Source organism: Trematomus bernacchii, unplaced genomic scaffold (genome assembly GCF_902827165.1).
Source record: "Trematomus bernacchii unplaced genomic scaffold, fTreBer1.1, whole genome shotgun sequence".
Lineage (NCBI taxonomy): Eukaryota > Metazoa > Chordata > Actinopteri > Perciformes > Nototheniidae > Trematomus > Trematomus bernacchii.
Genome location: NW_022987739.1, coordinates 18,025,685 through 18,049,432, shown reverse-complemented (window position 1 = coordinate 18,049,432; position 23,748 = coordinate 18,025,685). Strand labels below are relative to the sequence as shown.

The 23,748-nt window shown below is 41.1% G+C and overlaps 1 protein-coding gene and 1 long non-coding RNA gene across 2 annotated transcripts in view; both read left to right on the top strand.

Moving 5' to 3' along the window:
* LOC117496071 overlaps positions 1-23,748 on the top strand; it is a 71,646-nt gene that overhangs the window by 30,631 nt on the left and 17,267 nt on the right. The window lies entirely within an intron of this gene.
* Positions 1,628-3,855, top strand: sox2 (SRY-box transcription factor 2). The gene has a single exon (XM_034147755.1). It carries the CDS (start codon positions 2,000-2,002, stop codon positions 2,957-2,959), a length of 960 nt encoding a protein of 319 aa, XP_034003646.1. The 5' UTR covers positions 1,628-1,999; the 3' UTR covers positions 2,960-3,855.

Below are 23,748 nucleotides of genomic sequence, written 5' to 3'. Positions count from 1 at the left end.
GACACGCATTTAATTAAATTATTTCAGGTGTATGTACTTGATCTACCTTTAATTATTGGGGTTGTCTGATTTGCAGACAGGCTGTGTTGTGACTGAATACACCTTGTGCCTGTCTGTTATTTTTCAACTGTTGCTGGATAATATATACATGTTAAAATAAAAATGCATATAATAAAAAAAATTAACCGAACTCTAAAAACAAGCTTCCCCTTTGCTGTGAGGAGAAGCCTGTCTGGGCATTTGCAGTTGCTTGCAGTTCCCTCTCTGTCCAGTAGGCGACACTAGTGTCCCACAGTCTTGTCTTTAGGATGGAAATTCAGCAGAAGCAAAACAAGTGGCACCCACACTTCCAACCGTAAAACATAACTTTAGTCCTTTTTGGATATTAAAACTATATGAGTGAATAATTTCGCTTTAAACACGAAGATATTGGTTTTCTGTCATAGTAATCGCAGTGTGTTCGGTTTGATCTGGAATAAAGTGAAGCAGGTGGAGGCCGCTTTTCATTCACACTAATTGGCTGACACGCTTGTTCAGGCTGATATGAATGAGCTGTGCCTTTTGTGCAAACACACTTTATCTTAAAATATTCCTCACCTTTATTTCTCCTCCCCTCGTGTCCCCGGTAGGACGTCCCCCCCCCCCCCCCCCCCCCCCCCCCCTACAAAGCCCCAACAACAACAGCAGCACTGTGGCAGTGGAAGTGGAGTGGAGTTGGGTCTTTGTCCGGACAGATGTAGCGACAACATCCCAAACAAAAACCGCTTATTTGTGCTGAGATGAGCCCGTCTGCCTTCTGTGTGTTGGCATTCAACTTCACTAAACAAAGGGCTGGGGGAAACATCTTGGATTACCTTTCCTCTTTTCAACGCTAAAAACCAGCCGTGGCTTCCCCCCCCCCCCCCCCCCTCACACACACACACACACACACACCAGCGCTATTCAACGCTTTGAGTCAACTAACAAAGTTTATTTAAGTGTTGTTATGTTATTGGGCCGGTAAGTGGGGGCATTAGTGACTTTTTGATTCTGAACAACAGAAGTGTCACGGGCCAGGACTTAATGTCAGAACAATGCTGTTCAAGATAAGATGATACTGACACCATTAATGTCAACATTTGATTAATTCATTTAACAGTTTTTATTTATTTTGTTCATACTGTATTACAAATGACCCTTTGCACTTTAGATTAGATTTGGATGTTGCAAATGTTAATAAGAAAACAACCGAAACATTCATTGTTCGCTTTATATCTTAGACCATTTTTGACATAGGCTATTTTTTGTGTTTATTAGGAAAGTTGTATTTTACTTGTTTGCAAAACGATTTTTCTAAACAGCCAGAAATATGTGTTCCAACTTCATCTTTCTCTGTATAAATATAACTGCCAGTGTGCATATATTTCCATAGAAATATCTCCATAAGCCTGGAAATAGTAAATACTTTATATTGGCTCATATGGGCAGCCTGAGTGTGCGTGTGTCTCGGGGCAGAGCAGCCCCGCCCATTTATGCTAATTAATGCCTCCCATTGGTGTGTCAGGGGAGCAGGCCCGCTCTGATTGGCCAGGTCGAAGCCATTTATTCTCTGACAGCCCCGTCACATGAATGGTTGTCTATTAACTTGTTCAAAAACTATCTGGAGTTGACAAGGCTCAGGCGGACACAGGCGAAAAGTACAGTTTGTTGATGCTTTCTCGGAGAGGCGACAGGAGAAGTTTTGTGGACACAACATAGCCGGGACCTATTGGGAGAAGGCTCTTTCCCACACACACTCAGCCACACTCACCGAGAGGAGAAGAGATAGTGTGTAGATGAGACGCGGCTTGTTGTTTTTTTTCCAGAGAAAAAGTTGCAGAGCAAAATCGACAGGTAACTTTTAGCAGCAGCAGCACTGCGCTCCCCACTGCCCTGCCTCTGGCTTGTGGAGTTTGTCTCTGTGTGTTTTTATTTTTAAACTCTCCCCCCTCTCGGGAGGTCCAACTAAAAGCTGTTCCTGATGTATAACATGATGGAGACTGAACTGAAGCCCCCTGCTCCCCAAACCAACACGGGGGGCCCGGGCAACAACACGTCCGGAAACGGACCCAACCAGAAAAACAGTCCGGAGCGGGTCAAGAGACCCATGAACGCATTCATGGTGTGGTCCCGGGGCCAGAGGAGGAAGATGGCGCAAGAAAACCCCAAAATGCACAACTCGGAGATAAGCAAGAGGCTGGGCGCCGAGTGGAAACTTCTGTCCGAGAGCGAGAAGAGACCTTTCATCGACGAAGCCAAGAGGCTGAGGGCCCTGCACATGAAGGAGCATCCGGATTACAAATACCGGCCCCGGCGGAAAACCAAGACCCTCATGAAGAAGGACAAGTACACCTTGCCCGGTGGGCTGCTGGCTCCGGGAGGAAACGGGATGGGATCTGGGGTCGGTGTGGGGGGCGGGCTGGGCGGTGGGGTGAACCAGCGGATGGACAGCTACGCGGCACACATGAACGGCTGGACCAACGGGGGCTACGGCATGATGCAGGACCAGCTGAGCTACCAGCACCCGGGGCTGAACGCGCACAACCCGAGCCAGATGCAGTCCATGCACCGCTACGACATGAGTGCGCTGCAGTACAACAGCATGACAGGCTCCCAGGGCTACATGAACGGCTCCCCGACATACTCCATGTCCTATTCCCAGCAAAGCACGCCTGGGATGACCGCCCTGGGCTCCATGGGGCCCTCTTCAGTGGTGAAGTCCGAGTCCAGCAGCTCCAGCCCTCCCGTCGTCACTTCGTCGTCCCACCGGGCCGGCCCGGGCTGCCAAAGCGGGGATCTGAGGGACATGATCAGCATGTACCTGCCCGGGGCGGATGTCAGCGAGCAGAACGCCCAGACCAGGCTACACATGTCCGGCCACTACCAGAGCACCGTGCCCGGGACGACGATCAACGGCACGCTGCCCTTAACACACATGTAAGAGACACACAGAGAGAGAAAGAGAGAAAAAATGAACTTTTATAAGATAAACTGTGGACTATTAACGTTGGACTATTTTTGTACAGAAAAAATTCGGGGTGGGAAAAGTTGTATAGAAGTCTCCAGGAAAAGGACACACGACTCTTTTTTTCTTTCATTTTATTCTAAGGAAGCTCTAGAGGAACGGTAGGAGATCCCCTGGTCACTGGTGGATGAAGTTTGGAAGACTAGAAAGTGGGAGTCGCAATCAAATGTTTTATTATTGCAATCACCTTTTTGTACAGTATTTATCAAAGAAACATTACAATCAGATTAAATTGTTTGTTAAACTGCAAGAGGTTGCAATTTCTTTTTTTCTTTTTTTCTATATATATAAAGCAACGCCGGTTCTGCAGAAAATATTAAAAGTGAAGATGGCAGAACTGGAATTATAATGGGAGTGATCAGTTATGCTCCTTTATACAGGAAACATTGGGAAGAAAAGGGACATAAAACGAAGCAGGTACTGTTTTTTCATTTAAGGTCAATACTACTTAACATTTTAATTTCCTAAAAAATGATAAGACACTTTTTTTTTCTCATACAGCTTAAAATATAGGTTGTTAATTTATATCTCCGTCTCCCACTTTTCATCTGTTAGAGGTATGACGCTTGTGCTCTTTATTTTCTAATTGAGTTGTACAATTTCTGTATATTTACTGTGATATTTTAAGTTTTTATTTCAAAAATCCATTCCCGTAGTTGTATTTTAAAAATGGTGGCCTGTACGCAGAAGCCAACCACTCCATGTATATACTGGAACTAATACCATCCTTATAACAGTTACAATTTCAGCTGAGTATATTTTTTTTTCAATATGCAGTTTGAAATGAATAAATTTTGGAAATTTGGATACTTGAAATTGTTTGAGTTTTGATTTTATTTCTCTTTCGTATTTTTGTTTCAATTGTCCTCTGTCTGTGGAGCTTTTCTGTCTTTCTTCTGATGTTAATTAATTCCTGTAACTGTAACACTGACTCTTTACATCTTCATGAATATAAAGTACAATATCTAGGCTAGAAAAAAAAAGATTTGGGGGGGTTATCATTGCTTCTTTTTAACTCCACTGTTCAAATAACTGGGCGTCATGGTTTCTATTTTCTAGTGCCTGCGGAGGGTCCCATCAAGCCAAGGTTTGTTGCCTGTTTCATAACAAAAGTCGGCCAAAATTCAAACAACATTCCGAACATCCCCAAGTATATAATGTCATCTATCCTTTTTTAAACAAAAAAATCTAATCACCAATAATAATGGCTGTTGAGGCCCAGGCTACATTTCAACATATATTTTCTTTTTAATGAATTTATTTCTACATTATTTATTATTGTGTGTAAATATCTTTGCCTGCTTTTGGGACAGGAGACTGAGTGAGAACTAATAAGGTTATTTAAAAAACGGGCATCAAAAACACATTTATTTCCATAATTAATTTACAGTTATTATAGATTGGTGTAAACTGTCTTCAGCATTTCTGTCATTGGTGGATTTTAATTTTAACCACACTTAACTGTGACAGCAGTCTATGAGTATTTACAACAACCTAATCCTTTGAGCTCAGGCCTGTTTTGTTACAGTTCCTCTCGATGTTTGGTTTAACTAATAAGATCGGTGTGATACTTTTTGGACTATATTTTGAATACTCAAAATAATGGAGCTGCAGCTTATCACTCTAAATGTTCAATTAGGTCTAAATTGAAAGGTGAGCCCTGTTGAAAGGAGCCAGGCGAGCGGGACCAGCGAGTTGCTTTTTCACCCGCCATGTAATGGCTCCATATAAAGTCTCGAGTGAGCCCATTTTAATTTAATGTTTAATCAAACGGGCCCTGCTGTTTCCCGTTAACCCCGGTTCTCACGGTTCAAGCTCACCGGGACTCATCATTACCAACAACCCCTCCTGCCTTAGAAAAAACACGGAACCGGTTCCAAAACGTTCCCATGCATCTACCAGCCACCCCTCCTCCCCCATAATAATAATAATCCTTATGATGAGCTAACTGCTCGCCTGAATTTAACTAACGGTTTTAAATCTGGTGTGTGTGTGAGAGAGAGTGTGTGTACACAGCGAGGTAGATTAGGGCCGTTGTGTCTTGCAGGCTGGGTCCCGGGGGAGTGGAGCTCACATTAACCGGCAGATGAATATTTGAAGAGGCCCCTCAGTATTTATCCTCTCCCTCTCCCCCCTCTCTGTCTCTCTCAGCCGGACCTTCAAGAGGTCAGGGGATCGTTGGTTGCCCCATTAATTATTGATCCGAGCAGCTGAATTGGTTGTAATAGCCGAGCACACCGGTGATAAACCAGTTGTTTTTAAAAGGTCGGACGCATTAAAGTCTCGTTTTTTTCCACGAGCACCGGGCCCCTGCAGGCCCGGAGGCCCCGCAAAATGATTATTTTTTCCCGGCTGAGCGCAGCACCTTTGATGTGGTGGAAACGCTTTTTGAATGCAGAGAATACATTATGTATTTGATGGTTAACTTGTATTTTCTATGGAGTCTCATAAAAAGCTGAAGATTATTTGTAACGCCTGTAAAGATTGCATGTTCAAAATCAGGGTTTAAGGCCTGGGCTTCTTTTAAAAAACAAAACCAACGTGTTATATGCTACACATGTTATCATGTTGTGTTTGATACTGATGCCTTCTCTCAGGAGTTTATTTGGGAGTATTTTTGGCAACACATCCATGCTTTTAAATGTCCACTCTATTTGTATTTTATTGTGAAAACCTTAATATATTAATGATAATATAGTCCCTTCCCGTGTGAGTGAGGCCACAAAGTGGGACACGGTAAATGTTCACTCTGAAAACACTGATATCGCGTTATCGCAGTAGAAAAATATTAGCCCGCATTTAGTCCTGTGCTTTCCAAAAAGTGATTTAATCTCACAGGAGCTTGGAGCTCAATGGCGCTCCTGTTCAAACATTAAATAAAGGCTCTGCACAGCACAGCAGCTGACAGTGAGACAGAGAATCAAGTGTCTCACATGTTACACCTCATACGGTGATAATGCGGGGGCTGAAGCCAACCTTATAATACTTAGTTAAAATTAAAGTTAGGCTATGTTTACGGCATATGTAATGTTCCTGATTGCTACTAAAAGAACACTTTTCATTTTACATCAGCAGGTGTGTTTGTGTGGTTAAACTGTGAGGCCCGGTCAAGGTGTTCCCCTACATCCTTTCATCCACCCACCCACCATTCATCCACCCATCCATCTTTATATACCCATCCGTCCGTTCATCCATCCATCCGTCTCCCCTTCTGTTGCTCGCGTGCAGAGTCTGGCTGTCGCAGCTCGAGGATATTTGGACTGCAACAGGTGGTAAGCGCGAGCCTCTGCTTTTTTTTGCCCCCTCTTTAAAAAAAACGCCTAGATGTTATCTATAATAACCTGGCGCGTGTGTGTGCGCTGCATATAGACCTCGGGCTCTTTCTAGTGGCCTTTATCACAACATGTGAAGTGTTACATTTTGTAGATGTAACACTTTACTTGTTATTGGAGGCACGAAAAAAAGTTATTATTCTAATTGTTATAATAAAGAATAAACTAAATTTCCTTAAGAATCTCGCTCCTTCACAGTGTGTCATTAACCACAAGGCCTCAGACAAAATAAAACATTAGATACTTATATTTTTGAATTAATATCATTTTTCTACAATGCGAGATCATAGTTTTCGGTCTATCATATGCTGGCCGTTTTCCTATTCCTATGTATGTTTGTTTTTGAGATGATACGAGTTTTAAAATTAGGTCAAATGACCCCCCTCACCCGCACACACACACACACACACACACACACACACTCACACACAAACAAAACGAGTTTAGTGGCCTGTAATCCCACGAGAGCCACTTTCCTTTTTCACCACGTTGCGGATAATAAGGAGGAGGGGGCATGACGTCACCCACACAAAGCGCTCGGTCCTGATGTGTGTTTCCGTTGGTTAGTTTACTTTAATTTATAGTTTCTTCTGTGGTGGACAAGTAATCCAATTGTCATCAGGAAAATTAATGTATAGGCCCGATTGAACTGGACAGTATTAGCCTAATGGCAAATAAATGGGCAGGCTAATCAGACCAATCATAAATCATAAAATAGTCTAACTAACAGAATAAAAAGTATATTTTCAAATATGTTTTGCCATTCATTGCCATTACTGACCTCTTCACCAAATATGTTTGTAGTACTGCAACATGTTTCCACTACCTGATTGATTGACAGCTCTTCTAATTAAAAACAAATTCATATTTTTTAAATATATTTCCAGTTGTATGTTTTACAACTTGCAGACATGTATTTCATTCAGTCAATATTTTTAATGTTCACACTTTTTCCCATTGATAACGATTCCGTTGTATGAATAAAGGTCAGCATTTTTGGGCTGAAAAGTATAGCAAAGTATATGCCTTCCCATACTGCTGAGTCAATACAATTGAACACTTGTTAATAATTGTTATTATGAGCCCAACGGAGTTTGTATCATTCTGCAACCAGGAAGTTTTATTTTTTTAAAGACTGTTGATAGGCCTATATCTGGCTTTATCTCAGAGAAAGACTAGCAATAGCAAATAGTGAATAGCAAAACTGTCAGAGCAGAGAGCTGTGTGTGTGTGTGTGTGTGTGTGTGTGTGTGTGTGTGTGTGTGTGTGTGTGTGTGTGTGTGTGTGTGTGTGTGTGTGTGTGTGTGCGTCAGTGTTGGTTTGGAGCACAGAGGGACTGAATGGCAGCCAGTAGCCTGCTGATCAAGCGCAGGTGCAGGGAAGGAAAGCGGGTGGTGTGTGCGTGCGTGAGCGTGCGCATTTTTCGCTCTCTTTCTTTATCTCTCTCTCTATCTCTCTCCCTCTCTCACACACATGCACGCACACACACACTCACTTCCATTGAATCGGACCACACACTGACACAGACCAGCATGCCATCAGCCTCGCGCTGTTTTCGGCCTGCATTCTCAGAGGCTCTAGGCCTCTGCGACACCCCCCCACTTTTTTTCTCTTCTCCTTCCTCCTCCTTCCGTCTTCCTCCCCCACCACGTCACCAGCGACTCGAGCTCCGTTTATCATTTCTGCTCATTGATGCTGACAGCTTTATAGAGCCCCATCATTAAAGGAATGCTCGGTTTTCAGCGGATCAACAACTCTTGACAAAAAAACAACCAATAGTTGTGTCCCTTTTTTGTTTTTAATTTAACTATAACTCACTGTCGGACAGAAGGGGATTAGCTTCAACAAAGTGGTATACAATACAAGTTGTACTTCAACTCCAAGCAGATCATTCTGGTGTTAGTCCATTAAACAGAAACATATTGTGTTAAATGATTAACAAAATATATAAAATGCTTATATAACAACTTTTAGGTTAGTTTGACTCAGCACCACCTGCACCAGCTTCAATAAAAAGCTTGTTATATGTAGTAAAAACTACTTGTTAGGCTTTATTTTCCAGCTACTTTCGACATAAAGTGCTGTAACATATTAACTGAATACTTTCTTGTCTTCTCTATTGTTCTTTTTTTGCATTAACAACTCTTTACATTGTCACTGATCTGTTAATTGTAGCTCTTATTGAATAGCTGCATAATAGTGTTAAAAATGTTCTATGTCTTAATTTAGCTTGTTTACAATGTGGGTTCCTAAACATTTAATGATCTAAAAGTAAAAGACAATTATTGAAAATACTTTTTTCCATATACATTCCAGTTGAAAAAAGTGATTGGCCTGTATAGAGGTCTGTATTATGTCTTGTTGTATACGTGTAAAACATGACACCGGATAATGTATTGATTAAGCATCAGTTTTCATTCCTCTGATAATATGCCTATTCTGCTTCTTGAAGAGATTAGCTGGGGAGAAATTATTATTTTCAGTTAAAAAGCTTAAAACTTTTTTTGTTATGTCCATGACTACTAGGTCTAATAAGACTGTAAAAAACATCACTCGTGTTACTGCTCTTACAATCACTAATTTCTATCAGTATAGCTACACACAAAAAAATCCCAGTGTCAATATGCACATTGTCTTATAACTAATTCGAGTTAATACAGCCATAATGGCAGTATAACGACATGCTAATTGGCCCTTTTTCCTTCACAACAATGCTAGCAGATCAGCATCTCTTTATTATTTAATAACGTCAAACGCTTGGCTGGCTGTGCTGGCTGCTGTTGGGGAGGACAATGCAGCTCCGATTCAGGAGATCCACTCACAAGCTATATGGTCACTGTGGAAAAAAACTGAGGGCTGAAGCTTTTCAGCAGGAAAGTGAGCAGATTAACTGAGATCGGGGGCTTTTAGGTTCAAACAAACACTTTGAAATATAAACAAAATAAAGGAGATTATTTTGTATTCCCCTTTGCTTGTTTCCAGGCTGTTTGAGCCCGTTATTGCAGCTTGAAGCAACAGGTGACTGTCTGTGGGACCGTGCAGTTTTGTCTTCAAATAATCTGTAGAGCAAAATTCGTTTAAACGTGATGCATGGAAATAGCAGAAATTAGGGCATGATATTAATCTAAATAACTTCACAAACGTTTTACTTTATAATGAAAGAGCCTCATATCAGAGCGTTTTTTCCACGTGTTTTCCCTTTAAAAAACGTTGAAGCATAACGACAGTTTCCCTGGTTCCATGCAACACGTTCGTCTGGAACAATATGAGTGTGTTTCCCGGCTGACTGCCACCCAGGGCCAGCTAGGAGCCTGGCAGACCCGGAAGCGGAGGAGGAGGGAGGGGGGGGTGGGGGTGCAGAGGAGCAGGGTTGGATGAAACAACATCGTTGCTGGGTTCACACACTGTCTCAAACAGTGACTGGATAAAGCACAACACTCACGAGGTGCACAGTGGTCCAGCTGGCTGAGGGGTTTTGCACTTGTTTAATCGTCCGGCCAATGAACAGCTTTGATTTCCGGCACCGTCACTTGTCATTTGTATGTACTTGAATTTGTCATCTGTTAAATAATATAATATTTATTTCGTTTCATGGTAAAAATAAAATAAAAAAGGAGAAGAAATTGATGATTGTGTTCCCTTGTTTAGTTCTTTATGCATTATTTGATACTTTTTAAAAGGCAGTTTTTGTTATTTTTTTGAAAATGGAATAACTCGATTATTAAAAGAAATATAAATCAGCAAGTCAGACGTGTTTTTGCACTAATTTGAACAGATCTAACAACTTTTTTAAATGATATTGTCACTGTTCCTGTGAAGGCCCTCTGAGTGTGTTGCGTTCAGAGGTTCCCTGGTAGAGAAAGCTGTTGAGCTGATGGGACTGAATCATCATTAACAAGCCAACAGACACAACCCCCTCCTTTGGTCTCATTTCCCAGCATAGACACTAACCTCTTTCACTCTGTCATCAGCCTGACTCTCTCTCTCCACCGACTCCAGCACACAACAGCACCGTCCATTGTTCCCGCCCCCCCCTCCCTCTGCATGGCCCCCCGACCCAACTGTTGACCAACAACTCCACTCGCAGGGGAGACGGCAGGGGGGAGATTGTCCTATTTTAGAATACCAAATATTCAGAAATGTTTGAGGGAAAAGTTATTTGACACATGTAGGCCTGTAATGATCTGAAAGAGATTAGACGTCACATAAGGCTCTAGAAATTGAAATAACATAGCCAAATAACAATAGTGTGAAAATGAAAATACAGTTTTCGTTTATATTTCAGCAGTCACATTCAATATTCACAGAATCCACCGTTTACTCGCTTTTGCTGCGTGTATTGCTTTTCAAAATAAAAGCTTTAGAAATAGTTTTGGAGCAGTCGAAAAAAAGGGGGGGTGGGGTCCACAGCCCGCGTGCCTTTCGAGCCCTCGGGGACATGCGCGAGCCTTCTGAATGGATGCTGCGGAACTGAATGTGTGTGTTTGTGTCCTTAAAATAAGATTATATCCATGTTTATATTTTTCACTTCGATATTATAATGAAATTAGTTTTATTCTTAATTTGTTAAATAATAATTGTTATAAGTTATGCAACAAATGTAACTTCTTTGTTGAAAGTTATGTCAAAATAACCATAACAAATAAATAATGCATGATTATTGCCCTCTTCTGTCCTTCGTATAAATATCAGGTCGCCAATTGCTTACCTTTTAGACCCCAACATGTTTTTGTAAATGTTTACTTACAGAACATTTTTAACTTGAACTTCTTTGCAACCTTACAACATCCCTTAGCAAATTGAGTTAACCATCTCTATCAATCCCTTTTTACATTTTTTTTTTGTAAACTGACTTTAAGGCCAGTCAATACAGCTAAAATGTTAAACATAAAATTAAGGATTTAATTTGTGTTTGGAATTGAAAGTGTTTTAGACGAGATCACATTTCGCTTGTCATCAGTCAACGCTGTTAATGTGTGTTAACCCCACAGGACAAGGTGTAAATGTGTTTGTAAGGGCAGGCTTACATTACAAGGTGTCACCCAGATACTGCAGTTGTTAAAAGGCTTCTCAGTGACTCCAACATGACAGCATTCACACACACACACACACACACACACACACACACACACACACACACACACACACACACACACACACACACACACACACACACACACACACACACACACACACACACACACACACACACACACACACACACACACACACACACACACAAACACATATATTTAGGCCAAGCTCATCCTGCAGACAACACTCCCCACTTATGTTTCCCCTCAGTCTGCACTGTTTTCCACCCCACTTCACGAATCAGATAAAAGCGTGCATGCTCAGTGGATGATGAAAGCATCCTCTAAATGTCATTTGCCCAATGTTTTTGTGTCACATGCAGATGAATTTAGACCCTTCAGTGCTGCGATACTGGGCTGTTAAACCAAATCATGTTGACACACAGAACATCACCCCAGATTACATTCCTCCATGTGGAAATGTCATATCTGTTTCAGTAGTGAATTATTCATCTGACCTCGGCTGCTTTACTGTCACTGTGTTCTACAAGTTGCTGAATGAATCAGCATCTGTAACGAGCATTTTTAGAATCCAGACATTATAGGTAAAAAGGTTTTTTACTGGTCAATTTTTATAGGATTTGGCTGTTTTGCTTCCATGACATGTCTCTTTTTAGACTAGTGGAAATAAAACATCTTAAGTGTTTATTTTTCTCTTTACGTCTGTAGAGTTATTCGAATTTCACCACAAGTTGGCACAAGATAATCCTCATACTCTGGTACAACTTATTTTTCTTATTGTAAGTTTTTAGCTGCTGATGTTTTACATGATGCTCAATTAAACTATAATTGAATTATCCAAAAAAAAGACTCATAACATGAGCAAAAATCTCTACTTCAGTTAAATATTTCAAACGTTTCCACTTTAATTATCTATATTTTGAAGTGTTGAACCTGTATTTATCCAATTTTAGGATTTATCTTCCTTAAACATATGCAAATCAGTATTTCTTTTAATAAGAAAATAAATAGTTTAACCTTTTTCACCTGCAGTTTTGAACAGGTTACTTTAAACGTCAGGTGTTCAAGTGGTATTCTTCCTTCAGTTTGCTGCGTTCCCCCCCATAGTTTCTAAGAAAATGAAAGTCAATAAAAACCCAATTAAACTCTCCTACAAAAGAAAAAAAATGATAAAACACATTTCCTGAAGCTACACTTGGAGCTGACATCAGTAGGAGGGCCCACTGTGGGTTGTTGACAAGAAGGAATTCCCCCTTAATTATTAACCGTTTAACATCACAGCTCATAAAAGCTGATGGATTTACTGGCACCGTTAATCTTAAGGATGATGATAATGTCATAATTAGTGCTGTAACGTAATCAAGCATCTTGTCATCCTACATAATATAGGCCTACAGTATACTAGTAAAGCTCATTTAGACACTGAATACCTATACATTCATTTGTTTTGACTGGTTCAAACTGCACGGTGATATGAGCCTTGCAGTTATGTTCTGCACGTGGTGATAGATAGTACTGCTTTAATACAGTAAACTCATGCTACTCTGAAAACACAGCGACTGGGTGTTTAGGGGCACTGTTTCCCTCAAATCTCATCTGTATTCCTGCTTAAAGTGAATCGTTTGGAAGAACACTGCACAGGCGCTTCCATCTCTACGTTTCCGCATTTGTTCAGCTCTTTTCTTTTATTGAGCGTACGAGCTGGTTCCCAGTCGATCATGTTGACGGTAGTGTAGATTTCGATTGATTGCATCAGTCACTATGGGGCTATTCTGGAGCTGGTGACTCTGAGGTCTCCCTCTCCCTCTCTGCGACTCTCTGACAGAAGCTGTTGTTGAATGGAAGAGTGGCCTCTTTCAGTGTGGGTGTCCCCTCGGGGCCAACTGGGAGAGATAATCAGACAGGACAGTTACAGACAGACAGGCAGACAGACAGATGCACTGGACTCTTGTTGTTTCTCCTAAATCAGGCCAGAGCACATTTGGGAGAGTTTTAGATGAGTATTTTTTATTTTACACAAGTTATGGATTCACTTTTGTAATCATTGTTTTATTATTATCCCCTTCTTTTCCCCTCAAAAACAATAAAGGGTTTAAATGCTGCTAACATTGTCTGTTAATCAGTGGAACACAGCAAGTAACCCTTTGCTATAATCTAAAGAGTAGGTCTAAAACATTTAATCCCCCTTTAGATTAGATTAAATGAGATTAGATGAGATTAGAATCATTTGTATTGGCTCCTGCATTACAAAGTCACAGGACAATAAGTTAAATAGAGCTAAGCATTATGCTTAAATAACTAAAGTTTCAAAATATTACCCTTACCCTTAGTCCTTACCCTATACGGCACACATAAGGTTAGTTAGTTAGTGAGTTAGGTACATTAATTGCATACAAATCTTTCAAACTTTTTTTCATACATTTCACTCTGCCACTAAAGTCTCTCTTCCTATAACCCAACTTTAGTTTTTCATCATCCATCCACAAGAACTCATCAGAAAAAGAGAAATGATTTTAATAAATACAATATCCGTTAAAGGGGCCCTATTCATTTTCAGGTTCACATTTGTATTTTGTGCCTCTACTGTGACATGTTTACACGTTTTAATGTTATAAAAGCTCTTTATTTTTCTCTTACTGCCTATGGTGCAGCACCTCTTTTCACCCTCTGTCTGAAACCAGAGCACAGTCTGCTCTGATTGGCTAAGTGGCTGGCTCTGTTGTGGTTAGTACTGCATAGTGATGTCCCGCCAATTATCCAATCACGTACAATGTGTTGGATCGCTAGCCAATAGAAGCGCAAGTGTTACATAGCGAGGTCACTATGTCAAGGAAGTAAATAAAGGAGTCCAATCGAGGCGTTTCAGGCGGGGTTATTCAACATTAAATAACATTAAATAAAACAATTAATATAATTAATCTTCAATCACTTAAAGGTGGGGTAGGTAAGTTTGAGAAACCGGCTCGAGATCGCTAGAATTTGAAAATACACAACCGGAGAAAATCTGCCACTTCCTTACAGAGCCCCTCCTCCAACACACACGAACGCGCACATGACCAATGAGGGCACGAGATAAGTTTGTGCCCCGATGGAAGGCTGACAGGCAGGTAGGCCATCCAGTTATTTTAGCCGGGCCGGCTAAAATGATTGGTCGTACTTTTTACAGTATTACGGCTTCCACAGATGACATTTTTTAATGTATTTTTTGTCAAAGCACTTAAGATATTCATTGCTATCGGGATGTTAAGAGCATTCCATGGAATATAACAAAAAGTGTATCTCGAGCCGGTTTCTCAAACTTACCCCTACCTTTAAACAACATAAGATGCAAAGTATTTTCTCTTGAGGGATCCCAAAACATGTATTTTCTGTTGTTAATGTGGCATACTTTGTGTACCCAAAGATATTTGTAGTATGTTATTCCCCAACTTGCTTTAAAAAATATATAATTTCTGATGTCACGATAATCAACAACTCAGTATTTTTCAGATTTCACTCCAAACAAACTTATCTCATGCTGATAAAGAGTAGCAAACACACATTTATGAATGCAACTAAACATTAAACTTTAGCCTCACTTGGGCTCATGTTTCAAAAGACTGCGTGATCATAACCGGCCTCATCTGTGGAGGTTTCGATCACAACAATTCTGAGTGCACCTGTGTGTGTGCATGGGTGTGTGTGGACTGGAGAGAGAGAGACGTAGAATTGAGGGCAGAGAGAGACAGACAGAGAAGGGACAGACAGGTTTGTCCTGGCTTGGGTTGGGCAGGTCAGTGCAGCAGCAGCATTTGATTGTAAATAAGAGAGGAGTCAGTTCACACGCCGATCAAGTGACTGCCGGGAACAAGCGAGCCATTTGAATCAGGTGGCTATCTCCCTATCTGAGAGATCAGAGCCCTGTCACCCCCCCACCCCCCTCCTCCCTCTGCTCTCGTCATTGTGTGTTGTGCAGTAAAGGGACACACACACACAGGCACACAAGTGAAATGACATGTCCCTCCCTGCTGGCTATAAGGGCAGGCGGAGTGGCTGGATGAGATTTCACTGTCTCACGTTAGCAGAGGTGAGGAAAGGAGAGGAGGAAAGAGGAGAGCAGCCCCCCCCCCCCCCCCCCCCCCCCCCCCCTGCTGTATTATAACACTCTCCTGTCGTTGGCTCTGTTATCAGTCAGAATTACTACAAGAAATCATGTTTAACCTGGAGGTATCAGATGTAGCGTCACATTCAAAGTCATACTTTTGATAGTGTACTGAGTTTCTTCAACATTTGCTCTGATTTATTATGAACCTTTAAATATTTAATTTGTAAATGGCAGGGAAAGCTCTTTGTGAATATTGTTTAACACTTACATCTTCTAAAACAGATTATACATACAAACAACTTTTTACATAGATTATGAATCAGATATTTCATACATATTGTATGTAAGGTGTGCAATATGTTATCCTAACGTAAGCCTTCATTTACTGACCATCCCATGACCTCATTCTTTGTCGTTTTTTACCTTTTGCTTAATGCTTATAATGTAAAATGTTCATAAATAAAATAGAAAAAGGAAAGAATTGATGCATGATTCTTTTCTCAGTAATTTAATAATCTATTAAGATGTCCAAGCATTCTCAAAATGTCTTTAAATTGCTAAAAGCAAATCTCTTCTTTTGAGAAGCTAAAATCAGCAAAGTTTTTGCTCGACAAATGACATTTTCAATTTTATTTTTATTGATTAATTGATGTATCATTCATTCATTTCTTCACAGAATAAGTAGCCTCTTCTTATATAACAAGTATTGGTCCCCTCTGCTACAGGAAACAAGAGTCTGCTATCCATTTAGTCTGGCGGTCCTACTAAAGGCCTATAAAACATGGATCAAATAAAACATGAAAGAAGACACACACACACACACACTCGTTTTTTTCATGTTGCGTCTTGACAACGACCCCCAGGGGAGACGATGATGTGTGACAGCTGCTGCCTGTTCATATTGATTAAATGACAGGCCGGATCATTTAGCGATTTACCGAGTGACGGAGCTCAAACGTGAGACGCCGCCCTGAGGGAGACTCAGGACGGCGAGCAGGGACAGCCTGCACTTAACGTCCAGGACATCGTCTCCATCCCACTGTGACACTATGGATTACACTGCTCATTTCTGATGTCAACACAATCAATACAATAACTTATATCTGAGAGCTCACTGCAGATTCAATCACATGACATGGTCTAGTGGGAATAAAGATGTTAGGAATAGAAATGTTATTCAAAAAATAAGTTTGTATACCAAGTAAAGGACGGACAAGATTATGCACTTATTGGATTTTGGCCACCATTCCTGTTTACAAAAGTCAATTTGATTTAATCTATCAATAAACGTGTGAAATCATATTGTAAGGGATAGGAATGATTCCAGAAACTGCCAGTCAACAGTAGTTTTCTTTAAATATAAAAAAGAATGCTTGATTTGGAAAGCATTTGGAAGGCTAAAAGAAACTCTTTGTCAATATGCAGAAGAGGGGAATATGTCAGAACAGAAAAATGTGCCTAAAAGAATAGATATTACATAAAAGAACGGAATTAAACAAAATGGGAGAAAAAATAGTGTGAAAAAAAACAGGCAGATATATTAATGAAACTTATTCAAATAAAGGATTGTATGCAACACATTCCACCTAAAAAATGTCTGTACAAAGAATGTGCTGTTAAGGTGTGAGAAGCTCCACAAACTAAAGCTGTGAACCTTTTGATGAGGTGACGAGAAGGTTAATGTGGAAGAGGAGGTTTGATTTGGAGCTTTGTAGGTTTTTGTTGAAGAAGAAAAGTTGTATCGAACATTTTGTAAGCTTCCTTCATCTTAAAAGCATATTTTATCCTTCCTAGCCTCGGAAAACGAAGAATGGTGGAACAGGCTAAGAGGTGTGCAGGTGTGCGTCATATGCGAGGCCCCGCCTTAAATGGAGCGCGATTTCCGCCAAAGATTTTGGAAATTGGTCCATTTGACCATTTTATGTTGCTTTTTTTTTAGAACTTTGTATCTTATATATATTGATAATTAAACATTTTGAGTAACTTTAAAGAACCAAAATAGAGTGCAGTTGTTTACAGAGCCACAGGACAGGATCGTATATTACAGAACACATAAACAGAAAATGATGGTTCAGAAAACCTGAGACGGACGGGACACATCGCTGTCTCCTTTCTGTCTTTCAGTATTGTCCCTGTGTTTGTTTTGAGTCAACAGTACTGGGACAGACGGGACGTTTGCTGCTGCCAACTGTCCCGGGACTCTGAGTTTTTTGGCTGTCTGTGGGCACGTCAAATGTGTGGCCTTGGGAACGAGCCAGGTGAGGCTGTTGAGCACAGATTAAAGCAGAGATGGATCAATCACTCCCGTCTCTGGGCCGGTGAGTGACAGCTAGCCTGGGGACACAAACATGGACACTATTGATTTTGAGTCCCCTTCCATTAGATCACTTACACACAGCCAAACATTTACAATTGCATGAACACACGCGAAGATGATAGACCTTGTTTCTTTATCTCTGTCTGGTTTCATGTCACTCCGTCTCACACACGCTAAGTTTCTCTTGTTTGGACTCTTGCTGTGCGTGAATCTCTGTTGGCCCTCTGGCCATGTTTTCTAACGGGCCTTCAGGATATTTAGCAGCATGGAGGGAGGTCTCTATAGCACTTGAAGGAAGCTATTAGCAATAAAATGTCATATATTAAGTAGTTTACAGTGTGTGGAGAAGAGCAGCCTGAAATAGTTCAAGCTTCATATAGAAAAACTAGGAATCAAGACCTGCTTTGAATGATCTATAAACATTGATTGTGTTATCTAATTTCTATACCTGGTCCAACATGGTTGAAACTGTAAGCCAACTTTCTGCGCACTATCGGTCATTGAACTCTCCCCTTTAGTGTTTGATGTACACCAAGAACACCATTTCTCATCTTTTGCAGTTTTGATACCATAAGAGTTTTTGTTCATCCAAACTTTTGGAAGTTCTCCAACTGCTGGTCAACTAACATTGTCAGGCAGATAATGAGCCATTTTACTCCTTAGATGCCCAAAAGACTTCTCCCACTTCAAAACGAAACACAATTTCCGTTGAATAAAAGTTCTATAGATAGTAAAGGAAGAGAAGAGAGGAAATGTAAAAAATGAAATGTATAAACAAACAGCCTCAGTGTGGCTGCGGATGATGGGGGGGACGTCTGAATTTGGAGCAGTGGCCTAATAAGGCTAAATACCAGACTGTGAATAATCTCCCAGTAAACTGTCTCATGAAAAACACAGAGATGCAACAGCAGCAAGTCTCGCTTTCTGCCAGGCGGCCCTCCCCTTCTCTCTCCCCCCTCTCTCTCCCTTTACCGGTGTGTGTGTGTGTGTGTGTGTGTGTGTGTGTGTGTGTGTGTGTGTGTGTGTGTGTGTGTGTGTGTGTGTGTGTGTGTGTGTGTGTGTGTGTGTGTGTGTGTGTGTGTGTGTGTGTGTGTGTGTGTGTGTGTGTGTTTCTCTCTCTGTCCACACCGTATTCTGTCTTTCTCCTCTATCTTTACTTTCTCGCTCCTGCTCTCCTCCTCCTCCTCGCTCCTCGTCTCGTCTCAGTAAGTAGGATAAGGCTTGGAGAGCTCTGTCGTCGTGGTAACTGCCAGAAGTATTCAGTTTGAAGTTTGAGGAGGTCAGTTTGTGGGTCACACACACACACACACACACACACACACACACACACACACACACACACACACACACACACACACACACACACACACACACACACACACACACACACACACACACACACACACACACACACACACACACATGCACACATGCACACACACAGGACCTGAGAGAAAGTATGGGCCCTGGCCCTTATACAAGAGGGGATGAAGAGGGGGAATAGATGTTTTTTGAGGGGCAGGGACCTCTGCAAAGCCCTGCATCTCAAACAGCTTTGGTACCAGAACTTTTTCAGTCTCCTGGGCTGAAATGAAGCTGATTATAAGAACTTGACTCTGAATAACTCTTTGTTGAAATTGTATCGAGTAACCTTGATGTTTATTTCCATTCATTCAGTGTGATGATGCTCATATTTAGAATGGTGTTTCAAAGTGTCCACATCAAAGAAAGAGAAAACCAAAGTACCCTTTAGAAAGTAAAATGAATCAACACATTCACGGAAAAATATATTGTATCGTATATTTAAAATGGATGATGCAGTATAATGTAGCCTAGTGGAAATATAGAATAGAATCCTTTATTGTCATTATACAGGTATACAATGAGATGAGTATGTGAAATGATTTATGTAAACACCAAGTTAAAGCTTCAAAATCCACATCTTTCCACCTGTGAGCTGTAAGTGAATGGAGTTATTGTGCTGTTTTCAAAAAACATTGTAGATGTTTTGACTGTTGGCCAAACTGTCAAATAAACACCTCTGGTTTACACTCACATGGACACTTTGAGCATGTAGTTGTTACACCATGAAGCACAGAAGTCCTCCACTGCCACCACACTGTCACTGCAGGTGTAGTCACACTCATAAACTGAGCAGGCAGCTTGTGAAAGTAAACTAAAAAAGTCTGAGAAACTACTAGAACCTTCCTCTGTGCTACCAACAATAGGAAGATCTGTGTATTAAATGATGAGGTCATTGGTTTCACCTCTTCTGGCACTACAACATTTATTATGTATGTTTAAAGGCCAGTAGGTCTGCTGCTTTGCCATTTCATTTTCAACAACAGCTAAAGAAGAGCTGTTTTCATCAGTAATGATCTTCATGTCTATGAAAATTATTAAGTGCAAACTTGTTTAACTTCCCTTTCCCCCCATGTGTCTCTCTGTCTCTATCCTGGGTGGTTTCTGAAGTAAATTATTTTAGTCAGTTGGCGGCTGAGTCTCAGCAGGTGGTCCACCCAATCCACCGTAACCCCCGGCAACCCCTGTCCAGCCAATCCAAGCGCTGCCCTGACTGCCACTCCGCTTAGTTAGCCCTGACAGGACCGTGTGTGTGTGTGTGTGTGTGTGTGTGTGTGTGTGTGTGTGTGTGTGTGTGTGTGTGTGTGTGTGTGTGTGTGTGTGTGTGTGTGTGTGTGTGTGTGTGTGTGTGTGTGTGTGTGTGTGTGTGTGTGTGTGTGTGTGTTAGTAAAAGTACTCAGAGGAAGGGGCGTGCTCTTCGAGTGGTCATTAAAAGTTTATTAAAAAGTCTTCAACCGTTGGGAAATATCAGTGAGCATCGAAGCAGTTGTGTGTGTGTTTGTCTGATGTGTGTCCATACCCCAGAAACATAATAACAAATCTTACTTTCATCCAGTGTTTCCTGAAAAAGTCCCTCTCTCTTTCACTCAACATGTCATTAGCCCCTTTGTCTATCTGTTAAATGAAAGAGTTGTAGGCCCATTTTGTATGTTGTTCAGAGCCATTCTGGGAAATGTAGTGAGTCACTCCCTGAGGTAGTAGACAACTTTAAGAGGAAGCAGGTGCACCAAAGAGTCTATTGCACTTGATAGAAGGCTCTTTGGAGAGTACAGACCTCGACCAAGGGTGTCTCCAAGTGTGTAAGCATCCTGTGATTCAGATCAGCTTCAGAATTATATTGTTTGGCCAACTACACCTTCCACCAAGTTTCATGTAAATTGGGTTGGTAGTTCGTAGCCATAATCTTGCTAACAAACAAACAAAACAAACTGAACCGAAATGAACACCTCCTTTGCGTAGGTGATGACACTTGAATAGCGTTGCTGTTGACTAAGAATAGTAAATATTTAATGAGCATCATGATGCTGACTCAAATGATGTGCATGAAGCACCCTGTACATCAGAAAAAAAGAAGGGAGATATGTTTAACCCTGATGCTACTTTTTCACTTTCTATGAATCAACATTTTTCGGCTAATTTTAAATAATAACATTTTAATATATTTCTCCTACCAGCCAACATCTCATTTTAATAGGTGTAAGTTTTCCTTTGTACATCTGTGAAATTCTTCTTCTACGTCATCAGTATTTCAAATATTGAGCATATAACCAACATCCTGTACAGCACTGCATCTCTTCCATTTTCACCATTTTCTGTCTGGATGCCCTCCTTTTTTCTTCTTTCCCTCCTGTGTGATTGATGTGGTAACAGGGACGGTGATCACCTGTGTGCATGTGTGTGTGAGAGAGGCAGTAGATGGATGGTGTAAATGTCTGAGCTATCATCAGCTTTGATTGGCTTTGAGTGGCTCTGAGTGCTGGGTCCATCCCAACCGTTTCCCCGGGCCCTCACGAGCAGTGGGCTGTGAGTTTGTGTATGTGCGTATGTTGCCAAGCCTTTTGTGTGTCTCTGTTTTTCTTTCTGTGTGTGTGTGGCACGGTTTCTGAATGTAGATATACATCTGTGTGACCATATTGAGTCCCTGTAAGCCTTATAAAGTACAAAACAATAACAGGGCATCATGCAGGCTGAGTGGCTATAGCGACTCTAATTCATCTAATGGATTAATGATGAAAATGTGTAACCAAGCCCTGCTGAAGATTAAGATGCTCTCAAAAAATAACATTTCCACACAACAATCACAGAGAAATCTTGACTCCAATTCATTTAACAATTGTATTTCCTACAAAGGCAACCAATAAACAATTTACTAATAAAGAAAAATGGCCGCCCATTTCCTCCAAGCTTGACAGGAAGTGTCATCAAGCTGATTACCCGACTCTTCCCGCCCTCCTCCGAGCTCCATACATACCAAAGACAGCACTGGAGGGAAGAGAAAGGCTCCCAGTTAATGTTTAACCAGGCTATGTAAAGACAGAGTCAGATAGCTTAGCTTATGAGCAAATAGACCGTGTGTGTGTGGGACAACAATCAGTTTAATGGCTGACATGTATCTGAAAATACTGCAGTTCTGAAGAGGCGGTGAAATACTTCAAAAAGCAACTATAGCTTGACTTAATATTTAGAATGTTGCTATGTTTAATGTGTATATGTTACCATCTTATAGTAATTCCAGTCAGTTGTACTGTATCTACATTAAAACCATACAGGAAATGTTTTCTCAACTTACCTCAAAGCTGAATGTAGTGATTAATTGAGTGAGTTGTTGACATTGATAAGAAAAGGCGTCATGGGGGTCATAACACTTTATCAAGAGGTGAAAGTACAATTTGTATTTAAAAGAGTACATTTATAATTTCAAGTTCCTGCAGGAGGCCAAATATAGCAAAAAGTATGATGATCACACTGCATCCCGTGTTAGGTGTGTGTGTGTGGGGGGTGGGGGGTGGAGGGTGCATCCATATATGCATACATGGATGTCTGCATGTGTGTTAAAAAGAGAAAGAGCTCTCTTTTTTTTGGCCAAGTTAGCATTACTAGCACCATGTGTTAGTGTGTGTGTGTGTGTGTGTGTGTGTGTGTGTGTGTGTTGGTGTTTTTGTATAGAAAGTGCTGTGTGCAGTAGAACGGGGGATTTGGTGCCATCAGCACGGTGATGTCAGCACACAGGGACAAACAAAGCAAGAATCCAAACCCTCTCCCAACTACCCACAATCCTACTGGACACTGTTGGGGGCCCTGCCTGAGGTTCCGCTGCCGTTGAAATACACACACCCATGTTAACACAAGTAGATACACAGAAATTAACACACGTGCATTTGCGTTCACAAGGTCGGTAAATACACACACATGCAATGCATATATACATTCATACATGCGTGTTGTATAGTCGGTGAAACTCAAGCACACTTGTACTGTATGTGCGTACATGTCAACTCAAATGTATAATCAGTACGCTCTATCGCTCATAGCCAATCTCTTTTCATATATACTGGGCTTAATCTGGGTTATTTGGTCAATAAATTGATTACTGATTCATTCTGGAAGGTAAAATAGTTGAGGGAACTAACACCAACTGTAAATTACCTTTAGGAATGTTAAACCAATTATATAAGAAAGTTTGTTTCGGAATACAAAAGGCGCGTTCACACCAAGTACTTTGCCGTACTTAGTTCCCAGTACTTAGTTCATCAGAACTCTTTAGTTCTGATGAACTAAAGAGCAGATCGCGTTCACACCGGAATAAGTCCCTGAGGGTGGATTAGGCAAATGAAGCCGCTGACGTCTGCTTTGGGTTTACTGGCAGGCCGCAAACAACTTCACGGCGTATACTGCCACCCGAAGTCCCCCGGCCGGAAGTCCCCGGAGTTGGGGACTTCCGAGTAAATCGCCAGAACACCGACACCTCCTCATCACTCCACCGCTCCCATGTTTTTTTTTGTGTTGCCATAAGTTAGTCTCTCTCCGTTGGTGCGCTGGGCTAATGCTAATAATGC

Excerpts from the sequence above, each read along its gene's own strand:
- sox2 (XM_034147755.1), top strand. The coding sequence starts at position 2,000 with ATGTATAACATGATGGAGACTGAACTGAAGCCCCCTGCTCCCCAAACC.